This window comes from Macaca fascicularis, chromosome 18 (assembly GCF_037993035.2).
Source record: "Macaca fascicularis isolate 582-1 chromosome 18, T2T-MFA8v1.1".
Classification (NCBI taxonomy): Eukaryota; Metazoa; Chordata; class Mammalia; order Primates; family Cercopithecidae; genus Macaca; species Macaca fascicularis.
Genome location: NC_088392.1, coordinates 81796669 through 81811442, shown reverse-complemented (window position 1 = coordinate 81811442; position 14774 = coordinate 81796669). Strand labels below are relative to the sequence as shown.

Sequence of the window (14774 nt, the reverse complement as noted above, 5' to 3'; positions counted from 1 at the left end):
CCACCGAGGTTTCCATGTAAGAGGTTCACGTAAGGCAGACACCAGGGGCCACCGAGGTTTCCATGTAAGAGGTTCACGTAAGGCAGACACCAGAGGCCACCGAGGTTTCTATGTAAGAGGTTCACGTAAGGCAAACACCAGGGGCCACCGAGGTTTCTATGTAAGAGGTTCACGTAAGGCAAACAGAGGGCCACCGAGGTTTCTATGTAAGAGGTTCATGTAAGGCAGACACCAGGGGCCACCGAGGTTTCTATGTAAGAGGTTCACGTAAGGCAAACAGAGGGCCACCGAGGTTTCTACGTAAGAGGTACACGTAAGGCAGACACCAGGGGCCACCGAGGTTTCTATGTAAGAGGTTCACGTAAGGCAAACAGAGGGCCACCGAGGTTTCTACGTAAGAGGTACACGTAAGGCAGACACCAGGGGCCACCGAGGTTTCTATGTAAGAGGTTCACGTAAGGCAAACAGAGGGCCACCGAGGTTTCTACGTAAGAGGTACACGTAAGGCAGACACCAGGGGCCACCGAGGTTTCTATGTAAGAGGTTCATGTAAGGCAGACACCAGGGGCCACCGAGGTTTCTACGTAAGAGGTTCACGTAAGGCAGGATTCTGTTACTTCAATGCATCCTCCTTGGAAAGGCAACATGAGCAAAATTAAATCTTTTATTCCAGCCCATTCTCTTTGTAAATCTCTAAAATAAACCTTTAGAAATGAAACCAAGTTTCACACCTAAAAAATCTCATGATTCCAAGAATTGAGGCCCAATTTGAGTAAGTTTTGCCACACAAAAAGCTTCTGTTCAATTTCTTAATGAAATGGCAAAAAGGCATCTCAAAACCCCTACACATTTTCAGATTCTATTTCATCCAATACTGTTTCAATAAATAATCTTTTAAAAAATTAGATATTAAAGTGATGACTTAGGTTTACCATCATTAGGCAATTCAAGTTAAAAAAAAAAAAAAAAACAAAGACCTCTAGGTCTTGTTCAGCATTTAAAACGAATCTTTTGTTTTATACTGTTAACTAAAACCTCAAGCTAACATATTAAACATTCTCAACAACATGCCACAAATAAGTTCTTTTTTAAATAAAGTTGAAGAGCAGTAACATTTCCCCCAAGTTTATTAGTTTTAAAAACTAAAAAGCAAAATGCAATTGATATTTTTAAATTTTGTAATGGTTTATATTTATAAAATTATGCATAGTATTTTCCTCATGTTCAGTCACAATGCTACTTGGCTTTCTTATACTATTGAATAAGCTATTACAGAACTCCTGAAAATACTGTAACCCTAATTTTAGACTGAGTTACAATTAAAATCATCACCAAGCAAAAGTAAACAGACAATATACCTCTTCTTTTTCTCAGCTAATATTCAAAACAAAAGATTTTTGTTTCGAAAAAGTAGAAAATCAAGTTCAATCAATCATGACATGGCCTACATTTAAGCTGACTTTTATACTCTCCCCACCAGGGAAACTCTGGAAACCAAGGTGTATCACAAGGCCTTGAAGCCTTACCTGGTAAGGCCCAGTTACCCCCAGCTTTTCCTGTGTCTACAGTTTGCCAGGACTCCTAGGAATTCAGGCACATGGGAGAATACATTCCTGAATCAGGATTTTAACATCGACACTGCCTGTGAGACACAGGCAATTTCAAAGCTGTAGTGAAATGCAAACAACTTTTAATGCTCATCTCTGTCAACAGGAAGACCTTTGATTTATGAAGACTCATTGTTTATCATCAAAGCGACCAACAGTCACTAAAAAAAAAACTTTCGCTATTTGCAGTGTCAGGCGTTTTGTGCCACAAGCTGAAGGCAACTGGTTCCCCTTTTCACCCACAGGATTAAAAAATTCCAGGAATGAGAAAAAACTAAGTTAGGCTATATGAGACCTATGGCAATAATCCCCCAGATTTGAGGCTAGTCTTTAAAAAACAAAACAAAACAAAACAAAAACCAAACCAAAACAAAACAAAAGAAAAAAACAAGACTATACTTTTTCTTTGGCCCCCATTTAAAATAAAGAGTAAAAGAAATACTGCTTTTCCCCCCTTTTCTTTCCCTTAAGACAAAAAGAAAAGAGTGAACAGATTAATCTTCTTACTCATTTAGCAATGGAAAATAGACCAAGAATTCAGGAACATCCACAACACCTTCCAGGTTGAAGTCATATTTGCAGCCAAATAAAGGATAATCTCCTTTCTTCTGAAATTTCACAGTATATATTTCATTTCCAAATGATTCTGTTTCTGAAGCTTCAAGGCGTCTTCTGTCAAGGTTATCCCCCAACCAAAATAAAAAGAATAAAATTGTGATTAATGTAGACTTATTTTGATCAGATTTTGCATGTGAAGAACTACATGATGCACACTTGATTAGCTTTTTAATTAGATATGGGCTTTTTTTTTTTTTAAAGTGACAAGGTCTTAATCTGTCACTCAGGCTGGAGTGCGGTGGTGTGATGATAGCTCACTACAGCCACCAGCTCCTGGGCTCAAGTGATCCTCCTGCCTCAGCCTCCTGAGTAAGGACTACAGGGGTGTGCCACCACGCTGGCTAATTTGTAAATTTTTCGTAAAGACAAGGTCTCACTTTGTTGACCAGGCTGGTCTCAAACTCCTGGCCTCAAGCAATCCTCCTGCCTTGGCCTCCCAAAGTGCTAGGATTATAGACATGAGCCACTGCACCCTCCTGATCCCAGTTACTTTTAAGAAGCAATATACTAAAAGATCATCAACAGTCACACCAATAAAATTAAGCTGGAAATAGGAATCACTCTCATGAGCGCTGGTTAAGTCTCCGTGACTGTCTGTCGGACCTGCAGTTTGTCTATCACTGTAACTTCAGTCTCTAACTCACACATGAAGATTGGTTCAGTCTCCGTGACTGTCTGTCTGACCTGCAGTTTGTCTATCACTATAACTTCAGTCTCTAACCTACACATAAAGATGAACTTTTAAAAGTTCATCTGTAAATTTGTCTATTGAATTTAAATTCTGAATGCCTACTCAAATACCTTATGAGTGTGTTCAATACTTATAAGATTAAAATAGCATACTTTAATAAAATCGACCTCTGGTAAACATTTGCTACTTAATACTGAATATTTTATAAACCACAATATATTTAAAAGTACTTACATCAATTCAAAGCTATTGGGAGTAGTACCAATAAAATAGCCCCCAGGGCTAAGTCTCTCACACGCATTTCTCAGCATCATGTCAGCCTGTTCATAGGACTCAAATGAGTAATGACAGACAAACTGACAACTGCAGATGTCAAAGCACATTTGTGGGTCACGAAATTTTTCAATCAGAAGTTCCTGAAACAAATTAAAATGAGTTAAGATTTTGAGGTAACTACAACACAGGTTAAAAACCTTTTAGTAAATTAACTTCTAGAATGTAAGGTTCTTCCTTTCCCTCACAATCTTCAACCTATGCTTTCCCTTGTACAATAAAGGACACACAGAAATCATGCACATATTCTAGTTTAACAGAATAATCTGATTCCCATTTTCACAGTATTTAAAAACTGAGGAATTCTGAAATCATGTTTAAAACATATTAGTCAATTACGACATTTGAAGTTGATTCTTTCATCACTTTACTTGACAGCTAAAATAAAATGACATTCAACAATAACTTGGGTCAAAAAACAACATCTGGGCCGGGCGCGGTGGCTCAAGCCTGTAATCCCAGCACTTTGGGAGGCCGAGACGGGCGGATCACGAGGTCGGGAGATCGAGACCATCCTGGTTAACACGGTGAAACCCCGTCTCTACTAAAAAATACAAAAAAATTAGCCGGGCGCGGTGGCGGGAGCCTGTAGTCCCAGCTACTCGGGAGGCTGAGGCAGGAGAATGGCGTGAACCCGGGAGGCGGAGCTTGCAGTGAGCTGAGATCCGGCCATTGCACTCCAGCCTGGGTGACAGAGCGAGACTCCGTCTCAAAAAAAAAAAAAAAAACAAAAAAAAAACAACATCTGGTGTTTGGCATTTTAAAAAAAATGCAAAAATGTTTTGAAGGTATTACAACTTTCTGGCAGTACACTCCCACTTATCTTTTTCACTTTCAAATTTCTTTTTTTTGTTTTTTTGTTTTTTTTTTGTTTGTTTGAGATGGAGTCTCGCTCTGTCGCCCAGGCTGGAGTGCAGAGGCCGGATCTCAGCTCACTGCAAGCTCCACCTCCCAGGTTTACGCCATTCTCCTGTCTCAGTCTCCCGAGTAGCTGGGACCATAGGCGCCCGCCACCTTGCCCGGCTAGTTTTTTTGTATTTTTTAGTAGAGACAGGGTTTCACCGTGTTAGCCAGGGTGGTCTCGATCTCCTGACCTCGTGATCCGCCCATCTCAGCCTCCCAAAGTGCTGGGATTACAGGCTTGAGCCACCGCGCCCGGCCCACTTTCAAATTTCAAACAAAATGTGTATGATTAAAGGTATCTACAACATTCAACGAGCTAATAAGTCAATGAAGAACAAAAAGTTCATGGTGAGACCTTCACCCCTGAAGCAGTTCTTTATAAGAAATTCAGAAACAGGTGGAAGGTAGGAAAAAACCAAACAGGCTCTGATATGTTGGGAAACTAATAAATTATAAGGTGAACAAGACATAGTATAAGTTCAGTTCTATTTCAAAGTACTGGAAAATAAATGATGTCCACACAGAAAAGCAACAGCTAATTTTAACTCGAATTGTTAAAAGCAAAAAATTACAAGTGTTCAGTGAGTCATTTAAGGGAATTTATCATAACAGAATTTCCAGTCGAAAGTGAAAATGTCTGTCCCAAGGTTTTTAAAGTTTCAAAACATATTTTAAAAAATGAGTGGCCAGGCACCATGGCTCAGGTCTGTAATCACAGCACCATGGGAGGTGGGCGGATCACCTGAGTTCAGGAGTTTGAGGCCAGCCTGGGCAACATGGCGAAACTCCATCTCTATAAAATACACAAAAATTAGCTGGGTGTGGTGGCATGTGCCTGTAGTCCCAGCTACTCAGGTGGCAGGAGAATTGTTTGAGCCTGGGAGGTGGAGGTTTCAGTGAGCTGAGATTGCGCCACTGCGTTCCAGCCTGGGCGACAGAGTGAGACCCTGTCTCAAAAAAAGAGAATAAAATTTTTTTAAAAAGTAAAAATTGAGTTGATTTTTAAAACAAATTATTTACCCAAACTGAAAATGAAACAAACTGTACCTTTGAGCAGTCAGCAGTTATAAATTCTGCACTGAAAATATATTCACTATCGCGACGATTTTTCATGTCCTCATACCGCTGCTGACACTGTTTGATAGAAACATCAGCAATATCTGGAAAGATGGAAGGGTATTAGTAAGCATCAAGACAGAATGCCAGAAATTGAGACATTGATCTCGACTGATAAAACTCTGGCATAAAAGTCAGCTTTAGTACCAGTGAAAAGGTTTTATTTCTTTTAAAATAAAATTAAAAAAAGGGCTTTATTCTGACGCAAATACCCCATCAGTTTTCAAGAGGAACTAAAAGTGTCTCAATAGGTATGGATGCTAGAAAAGTTCTATCATGATTTTTAAATGCTTATTCAAAGTAAAAAGGAGAAAGTTTTATTCCAATCTGAATTATAAAACCTAACACTATCAATAAGCCCAGTTTTGGAAATACCAAGGGTATATTTTTATAATAAAATGTTATCTGCCCTTTTCTTCCTTTTTTTTTTTTTTTTGAGACGGAGTCTCACTCTGTCGCCCAGGCTGGAGTGCAGTGGCCGGATCTCAGCTCACTGCAAGCTCTGCCTCCCGGGTTTACGCCATTCTCCTGCCTCAGCCTCCCGAGTAGCTGGGACCACAGGCGCCCGCCACCTCGCCCGGCTAGTTTTTTTGTATTTTTTAGTAGAGACGGGGTTTCACCGTGTTAGCCAGGATGGTCTCGATCTCCTGACCTCGTGATCCACCCGTCTCGGCCTCCCAAAGTGCTGGGATTACAGGCTTGAGCCACCACGCCCGGCCTACTTTTCTTCCTTTTTGAGAGAGTCTTGCTGTACTGCCCAGGCTGGAGTGCAGTGGTGCGATCTTCACTCACTGCAACCTCCGCCTCCAGGGTTCTGTGATTCTCATACCTCAGCCTCCCAACTCGCTAGATTACAGGTGTGTGCCACCATGCTCAACTAATTTTTTTGTATTTTTGGTAGAAGATGGGGTTTCACCACGTTGGCCAGGCTAGCCTTTAACTTCTGGCCTCAAGTGATCCACCCTCGCTTGCCCAAAGTGCTGGGGATTATAGGCATGAGCTACTGTGCCTGGCCTGCCCTTTTCCCTGTTTAAAGATTCACACTGATGATGCAAAGGCAATGGTAGGTAAAACACTGGGATCTTATCACAGATACAAAGTAGCAACACTAGGTAGTACCGGCAGCACTTCGTGTATTCTTCACCACTATACAATACAAAGGGGGAAAAAACAGTTTCATTTAAGAACGCCCTTGAAAAAATACTGAAAATTAATTTTATTAAACCTGGGCTTTTGAATACACACTTTTAAAAATGTTGTGTGATGAACTGGGAAGTAAGAAAACATTTCTGCTACCTAACAAGGTTTGATGGTCATCTTCAAGAACAGTACCGATATGACTGTTCTGAGTTTTGAGCTGTACTGGCCACTTTTTTTCTGAGAAAGTCATTTTGACTTGAATCACTGACAAACCATGGTTATGCAGACTTGCGTAACTGGCACACATTTTCCTGAAAATGAACAAAGTGAACCTGTCACTTAAAGTTCCCCCACCCCTGGGCTGCAAACCAGTACAGGTCCGTGGCCTGCTGGGAACCAGGCCGCACAGCAGGAGGTGAGTGGCAGGTGAGCCAGGCTGCACACTCCTTACAAGAATCTAACACCTGATGATCTGAGGTAGAATTCCATCCCCCGCTTGTGGGGAAAAACCGACTTCCATGAAACTGGCCCCTGGTGCCAAAAAGGTTAGGGACCACTGATTTAAAGGGAAACAATGGACAGCGTATTTGTTGCCAAAAATAAAACTGACTTTCAAATAAGAATTACAATCCTGAAAAACTTGTATTGATCACTGTGGGCTGGACTTCTTCCCAATACTTTTCTGATTGGCAGTGATACTAAACACGTGATTTTTTTGATTCTCAACAATTAGATCTGCATAACTTTAGTGAACAATATTTTCCAAATACTATAAAATTATGCAGGAAGTGCAAGACAGACCAATGGATTTTAATGTTACACAGTATAAAAAGTTCATCAGTAAGGTTTCAGATTCCATATTGTAACTACTCTTTAAGAAACTACCACTTATTGAGTTTTGATGTAGTAACAAAGATGAATATCTACAATTATCAAAAAAGGCTATTAAACTACTCCTTTATTTTACAACTACATATCAACCAAAATAAAATCACAACATATTGGATGCAGAAACAGGTGTGAGAATCCAGCTGTCTCCTGTAATTCCAAACTCTAAAGGGATTTGCAAAAATGTAAAAGCCAGCCTTCTTACTTTTATTTTAATGAACTAAAAAATATTTTCAAATTTCTCAGCTTTAACTTCTAATATAGTAAATATCAATAGCTACTTACCATAATTACATACAAAAAAGCTTTCTGGGGTCCTCAATGATTTTTAAGTGTACAGGGCTCATAAAACCAAAAATTTGAGAACTGCTAATTTGGGCAGTACTTCTGTAGTGGGGGTATGTATCTCTTTTAACTCACCACATCAGAAAGATGCTGACGTCTGCTCGTCCCACTTCAGTGTTTAGACTAACCACTGGGCTAAGGTGACTGATTGATTGATTCATTGCATTACTATCGACTTTTCCCTTAATGGCTTCGATAGTAAAAAAAAATTATTGCCTAGATCTATTATTTCATAAAGAATGAAAAAATAATTTTCTAATTCTATCATTCCTCTTCGATTTATCTGATTAAAAAAAAAAAAGAATTGCCCTTTTCAACCATCTGATTACAAATGTTTGATTCCCTCTCCTTAATTTATAAGTTTCAGAATAGTAAGTTTCTTAGCAACCTCCAAGGGTGAACAATGTTTTTTCTGATTTGATGTGTCCAACTGCTATTTTTTTTTAATGTTAAAATTGTCCTATTTTTGCCAATGGAAACCTTTTCAAGTCTGCCCTTTAGACATGACTCCAACCATCTTTGATAGCTTCCGTTCTTTTGGGAAGGAAACGTTATCCCAGGCTTATGTAATCTTACTATAAAATAAAACTATCAGGAAAGTCTTGTAACTAATTTTTTGTTGTTGTTGTTGTTTAGAGATGGAGTCTTACTCCGTCACTCAGGCTGGTGTGCAGTGGCGCGATCTCGTCTTACTGTAACCTTCACCTCCTGGGTACAAGCGATTCTCCTGCCTCAGCTTCCTGAGTAGCTGGGATTACAGGTGTGCACCACCATGCCCAGCTAATTTTTTGTATTTTTGGTAGAGACAGGGTTTCACAATGTTGGCCAGGCTGGTCTCAAACTCCTGACCTCAAGTGATTCACCCACCTCTGCCTTCCAAAGTGTTGGGATTACAGGCGTTAGCTACTGCGTCAGGCCGTAACTAATTTAAAAAAAAAAAAAAAACAAAACCTCATCTCATGCATAGTCCCAGATATCTTGTAATCAGAGATAATCCTTCTTATTTTCCATTTACCTGACTACAAATTATTCTTTCTCATATCATTATTTATCTTACCAGTACAAACTAGCTTGTTAATTCTTCCTTTTTTCCATTTGAGCAAATCTCCACCTTTACCACATCCCAGGTCCAAAACAGTGATATCACGTTTTTTCTTCTGTCGTACCTTTTCCAAAAATTCTCCTAAGAGACAGAAATCAGTCACAATAAACTACCTCTTCTTCAATTTTACTGAAGTATAAACTGTTACCTCTAATAACCTACTATCTTTTGCCCAATATGTAACATAAACGATTACACATCCATTTATGTAATTTGTAACTTTTGATAAGTAACTAAAAATATGACTAAGAGTTGATTGATCTGATCCTCTGTCATTAAAGACTATGTGTCTGGTGTTTTGGAAAATTAAGGCAGCATTTTGAATGTTACTTTCAAAAATGAATTTTAAATAGCAGATATGTAAAATTCTAATTAAGACAACACAACACTTGTTGAGGATAAGAGAAAAAGCTAAGTAAGGATGAGAAAAACTAATTATTCATAATTTGTTTTGTAGCTTTCTCTAGGTGTTTAACAGCAGACACATAAGTAAACCAAAGTTGTTATGGAATGATAAAAGAGCTTGATTACGAAAGATGTCAGGCTTACCACCAAGAGAAATATAAAAACTAGAAAAACAAAAAAAAATGCACTATGTCTTTTAGTTTTAGCATCATCAGAATTTGGTAGACCCCAGTCTACTAAATGACATTAACAGCCAACAGATAAAATCAGTAGGCCTCCAAACATCAATAGGCAAATTGTTCAAACATCAATTAAAGGCATATTAATACTCGCAGGCAAGTTAAGTATTCAACAGTTCTAAAACCTGATATAACACTGAATCCTAGACACATTCTCCTTGTCTTTATCACTGAGTTGAACACTTTCGAGCTCAAGCGTGTATTATTTTGATGGCTAAAATATCCTGTACAAGTACTTTCACCTTCTCCAGGAACTTAAAGTAACCTCAACAGAAGCACAAGTGTTCCATAAAATTTAACTTTCTACCATGAATCTTAATAGCATAAAAATACTGAAAGAGTGAAAAACAATTATAAAATCTTGCATTTATCTACAGTAAGACTAACGAGACAGGAAATCATCAAGAAACAATTTCAAAAAAGCCTTTATCACATTCCAGAACTGTACTCAACTGTTTACTTACCAAGCATAAGCACCAAGAAGAAAGAGAAAATGAGTGACAAAGAATGAGTGTTGAGAAAGGAAGAAGTCAGAGAGAAAGCTTGGAACAAATCACACTGATTGCATTAGGACATTAAAGACAGGTGCAAAGCACACATCAAGAGAGTTGCTAGAACAGTTGAAGAAGGAAAGAATACCCTGTATTTGCTGAGACAATTTTGCCAACTCTGACTTCAGTCCTTTAAAAAAAAAACCTCTTTTCTGATTATACAAATAATACAAGTTACAATGTGGAAAATATGGACTCGAAAAAGTTATTCAGTAAAAAATAAATGAATAAATAAGAATTCATAAAAAATCCAGTAAGTTATCTGCATCATTGAGGATAATGAAGGAAGAGAAAGGTTGAAAAGACATTAGGACTGGGGTAGAGAGAGAACCTTATGAGTAGAGACTGAAAATGCCATTACATTAATCTTGAGGAAAAAAAAAAAAGTGAACACTCATTGAGCCTAAGCTGACACATGGTAGAGTCAAATAAATATTTTTGTAACAAAACATGAATGTTAAAAACAAGTGATACACAAAATATTAAAATGTGTTCAAAATAAGCCTAATTAGTTCCTGCTAATACTTCTCAGAATAGGTAATTAATTTATCTTTCAAAATTAGTAAATTACCATCAAAACTAGTAAGAAGTACCCATAATTCGCACTTTATTCTTTCTAACATTATTAAGAAAGCATCCTCATTTCTTCTTCGACTGGCTTGAAAAAAATATTACGAAAAATTTTAAACCACTTTTTAAAGTTCTCTAAATTGAAGAGTCTGACTACTCAATGCACTAAACATACAGAGCAATAATTATATTCCTCTTTTACCCTATCTTATGGTGCTGACAAGAACTGTATTCTGAATCATATTTTCTCTGCTCACTTTCATTCCACAGATAAAATGTTGGCTCAAAAAAGTTGAACGTCTTTATCTATCCTCAATGTAATACACATGATCTTTATCAACTAATTGAAGGCCTACACAAATCAAGACACTGCCTATTTCTTGACTTAATGAAACCTAAATGTTTAACCAACGATATGCAGTTGCTCCAAAACTATGAGGGTAAAACAGAATCATTACTTAATAGTGCTGGGTAACCTTAATTCTGTGCATTAAAGAAACATATTGCCTTCTGAAAACCTGGTCAACATATCAACTAAACACCCATTAACATCTTACCGTCGTCAACGTATCAACTAAACACCCGTTAACATCTTACCGTCGTCAACCTATCAACTAAACACCCGTTAACATCTTACCGTCGTCAACATATCAACTAAACACCCGTTAACATCTTACCGTCGTCAACCTATCAACTAAACACCCGTTAACATCTTACCGTCGTCAACGTATCAACTAAACACCCGTTAACATCTTACCGTAGTCAACGTATCAACTAAACACCCGTTAACATCTTACCGTAGTCAACATATCAACTAAACACCCATTAACATCTTACCGTCGTCAACCTATCAACTAAACACCCGTTAACATCTTACCGTCGTCAACGTATCAACTAAATACCCGTTAACATCTTACCGTCGTCAACGTATCAACTAAACACCCGTTAGCATCTTACTGTCAACGTATCAACTAAACACCCGTTAACATCTTACCGTCAACGTATCAACTAAACACCCGTTAACATCTTACCGTCGTCAACGTATCAACTAAACACCCGTTAACATCTTACTGTCGTCAACGTATCAACTAAACACCCGTTAACATCTTACCATCGTCAACATATCAACTAAACACCCGTTAACATCTTACCGTCAACCACAAGTATTAGAAGAATCTGTCTTCAAGACCTAGTCTTGGCTCTAGCTTTATAAAGTCAAGGTTTGATAATTAAATGAGCAGGAATTAAAGACTCAGTCGCTTGGCGCTGGTTACACCAGTGGGGAGAAAAAAGGAAACATAAGCCAAAATGAAAAACGGCAAGCTAACAGCAAAAAACCACCCTACCAATGAGAACACTTTTCATCCAATTATTAAAGTTTCTTAGGTAAAAAATACGACTTTGACTACGCTTCTCCAAACCAACTTCCTGAAGTTCATTGTAATGGGCAGCCACTGCTGAGCTGTGTCCTTCTTCCAGATTCTGAAAATAAAACAGAATAGAAAAACATCAAGGATCAGAACATGGTAAAAATAAGCCTCAGAACATTTCACCTGGGAATGGATAAAATACTATTAGAATTGGTAAACTTCACTAAACAATGGCAATTAACCACAGAAGTCTCACTAATTATCATTAGACCTAAGATTTGTTTTCTGAGTCCTTGGGTATCAGTCCGTCTTCATGCTGCTGATAAAGACACACCCGAGGCTGGTAATTTATAAAGAAAAAGAGGCTTAATGGACTCACAGTTCCACGTGACTGGGGAGGCCTCACAATCAGGGTGGAAGGCAAAAGGCAGGTCTTACATGGCAGCAGGCGAGAGAGAACGAGAGCCAAGTGAAAGCGGAAACCCCTTATCAAACCACCAGATCTCGTGAGACTTCTTCATTACCATGAGAACAGTGTGGGGGAACCGCAGTGATTCAATGATCTCACACCAGGTCCCTCCCACACATGTGGGAATTATGAGAGCTACAATTCAAGATGAGATCCCGGGAAGGACACACCCAAACATATCACCCTATTTTGAAAAACATCTCTAGGTTTAAAATTTTCATTGTGATATTTCATCTGTATAATTTTAGTGTCAGTGTCTTAATAAACCCAGTACTCTTCCAGAATTCTGATTATTCAGTTTGATAAATGACAATGTTTGGTGTTTCTATAAGAGAATAAATTAGGAATAAGCTATAATTACATTATTTTTATAAAACTTGTGAAAATTAAATAAAATAATGTATATAAAGAGATTAGGGCTGGGAGAAGTGGCTCACGCCTGTAATCCTAGCACTTTGGGAGGCCCAGGTGGGAGGACTTGAAGTCAGGAGTTTGAGACCAGCCTGGCCAACATGGTGAAACCCCATCTCTACTAAAAATACAAAAATTAGCTGGGTGTGGTGGTGCAGACCTGTAATTCCAGCTACCCGGGAGGCTGAGGCAGGAGAATCGCTTGAACCCAGGAGGTGGAGATTGCGGTGAGCCAAGATCGGGTCACTGCACTCCAGCGTGGGCAACAGAGCGAGACTGTCTCAAAAAAAAAAAAAAAAAAAGAAAAAAAAAAGAGGTTAGAATTCAGTAGGCAATGTGCAGTGTTAGTGATTTCTATTATAATAATGCTATCATATACGTTATATGTAACCCAACAGTTTTCAATTTGTGCTTCCTGAGTCCCTAGAAATCCTGTAAAAATGCCATGATAGTTTGTAAAGGGCTTCAAATCCTCCTACGTCCCTTTTCAGCCAAAGTGCTGAATCTCACTGATGTGCTGAACGGCCTTTCAGCAAATCCTTGACCTATTTTACATAACAGGTTTAAGTGTAAGATTTTCATTTGAAAAAGGGGTTCTAGGGCTAGTAAAAGTTTGAAAACTATGTTTAAAATACAAGCTCCCAGCCAGGTGCAGCATCTCACGCTTATAATCCCAGCACTTCGGGAGGCTGAGGCAGGCAGATCACGAAGTCAGGAGTGTCAGGCCTCTGAGCCCAAGCCAAGCCATCGCATCCCCTGTGACTTGCACGTACGCCCAGATGGCCTGAAGTAACTGAAGAATCACAAAAGAAGTGCAAATGCCCTGCCTCGCCTTAACTGATGACATTCTACCACAAAAGAAGTGAAAACTGCCGGTCCTTGCCTTAAGCGATGATACTATCTTGTGAAATTCCTTTTCCTGGCTCATCCTGGCTCAAAAAGCTCCCCCACTGAGCACCTTGTGACTCTCACTCCTACACGCCAGAGAACAACCCCCCTTTGACTATAATATTCCTTTACTTACCCAAATCCTATAAAACGGCCCCACACTTATCTCCCTTTGCTATCTTTTCGGACTCAGCCCGCCTGCACCCAGGCTTTATTGCTTTACAATAAAAAGCTTTATTGCTCACACAAAGCCTGTTTGGTGGTCTCTTCACACGGACGTGCATGACAAGGAGTTCAAGACCAGCCTGGCCAATATGGTGAAATCCCATCTCCACTAAAAATACAAAATTAGCCGGGCATGGTGGTGGGCGCCTGTAGTCCCAGCTACTCGGGAGGCTGAGGCAGGAGAATCACTTGAACTCAGGAGGTGGAGGCTGCAGTGAGCTGAGTTTGCACCATTGCACTCTAGGGAGACTCTGTCTCAAAAACAAACAAACAACTCCCCTCTGTTAAAAGAATTCACATTCCATTAATGACAAAAGCCTCACTATCAGTCACTTTCCTCATAAGGGCCAATGGCAGAATTTTATTTACTCATTAAAGTACTTTTTTCCTCTAACTGCAAATTCTGCCTCAAATTCCTTTCTAATGTGGTACTTCCAGATGAAAACAACTTGCTCTGTAGTATCTTCACTACATATTAGGCATCTGTATTCACTTAACTAAAACAGTATGTAAAATACATTAATAAGTTGAAAACAGTTTAAGGAATTACATTAATAAAGGGATGTAAAGCTAGGTATAATTTTAAAAGTTATCATTTTTAAGTGATAACTTCTGACAAAAAAACTGGAGCCGAACACCTAATAAAAAAGAAAAATAGGTAAATCACTTGGATCTCATACTCTAGTATGAGTTTTTAAAAACACCAACAGACAGCAAAGTAGCTTTCAAGTTTCTAGTTACGGGTGAGGCCTGCTAATGCCCAGGAGGTTGTGACTGCAGTGAGCTTCGATCACACCATCACACTCCAGCCTGGGCGACGGTGCAAAGACTCCGTCTCGGAAAAAAAAAAGTTTCTAATAAAGAAGATTCTAAAATAAGATAAAGATTATCTCATTAGAAAAT

The 14774-nt window shown here is 38.9% G+C and overlaps 1 protein-coding gene across 12 annotated transcripts in view; it reads right to left on the bottom strand.

The window, feature by feature from the left end:
- The window catches only part of RNMT (RNA guanine-7 methyltransferase), a 41012-nt gene that overhangs the window by 20766 nt on the left and 5472 nt on the right, over positions 1-14774 (bottom strand). For all 12 annotated transcript variants that reach the window (XR_001486702.3, XR_012427372.1, XR_010582721.2 and 9 more), the window contains 5 exons: positions 11855-11990; positions 8699-8824; positions 5200-5312; positions 3151-3332; positions 2115-2279 (listed from right to left, as the gene is read on the bottom strand). Coding sequence is in view for 6 of the 12 variants with exons in the window: in XM_015439772.3 (XP_015295258.3) it covers positions 2115-2279; positions 3151-3332; positions 5200-5312; positions 8699-8824; positions 11855-11990 (722 nt within the window). In the remaining 6 variants the exon portion in view is untranslated. The remainder of the gene's footprint in view (positions 1-2114; positions 2280-3150; positions 3333-5199; positions 5313-8698; positions 8825-11854; positions 11991-14774) is intronic.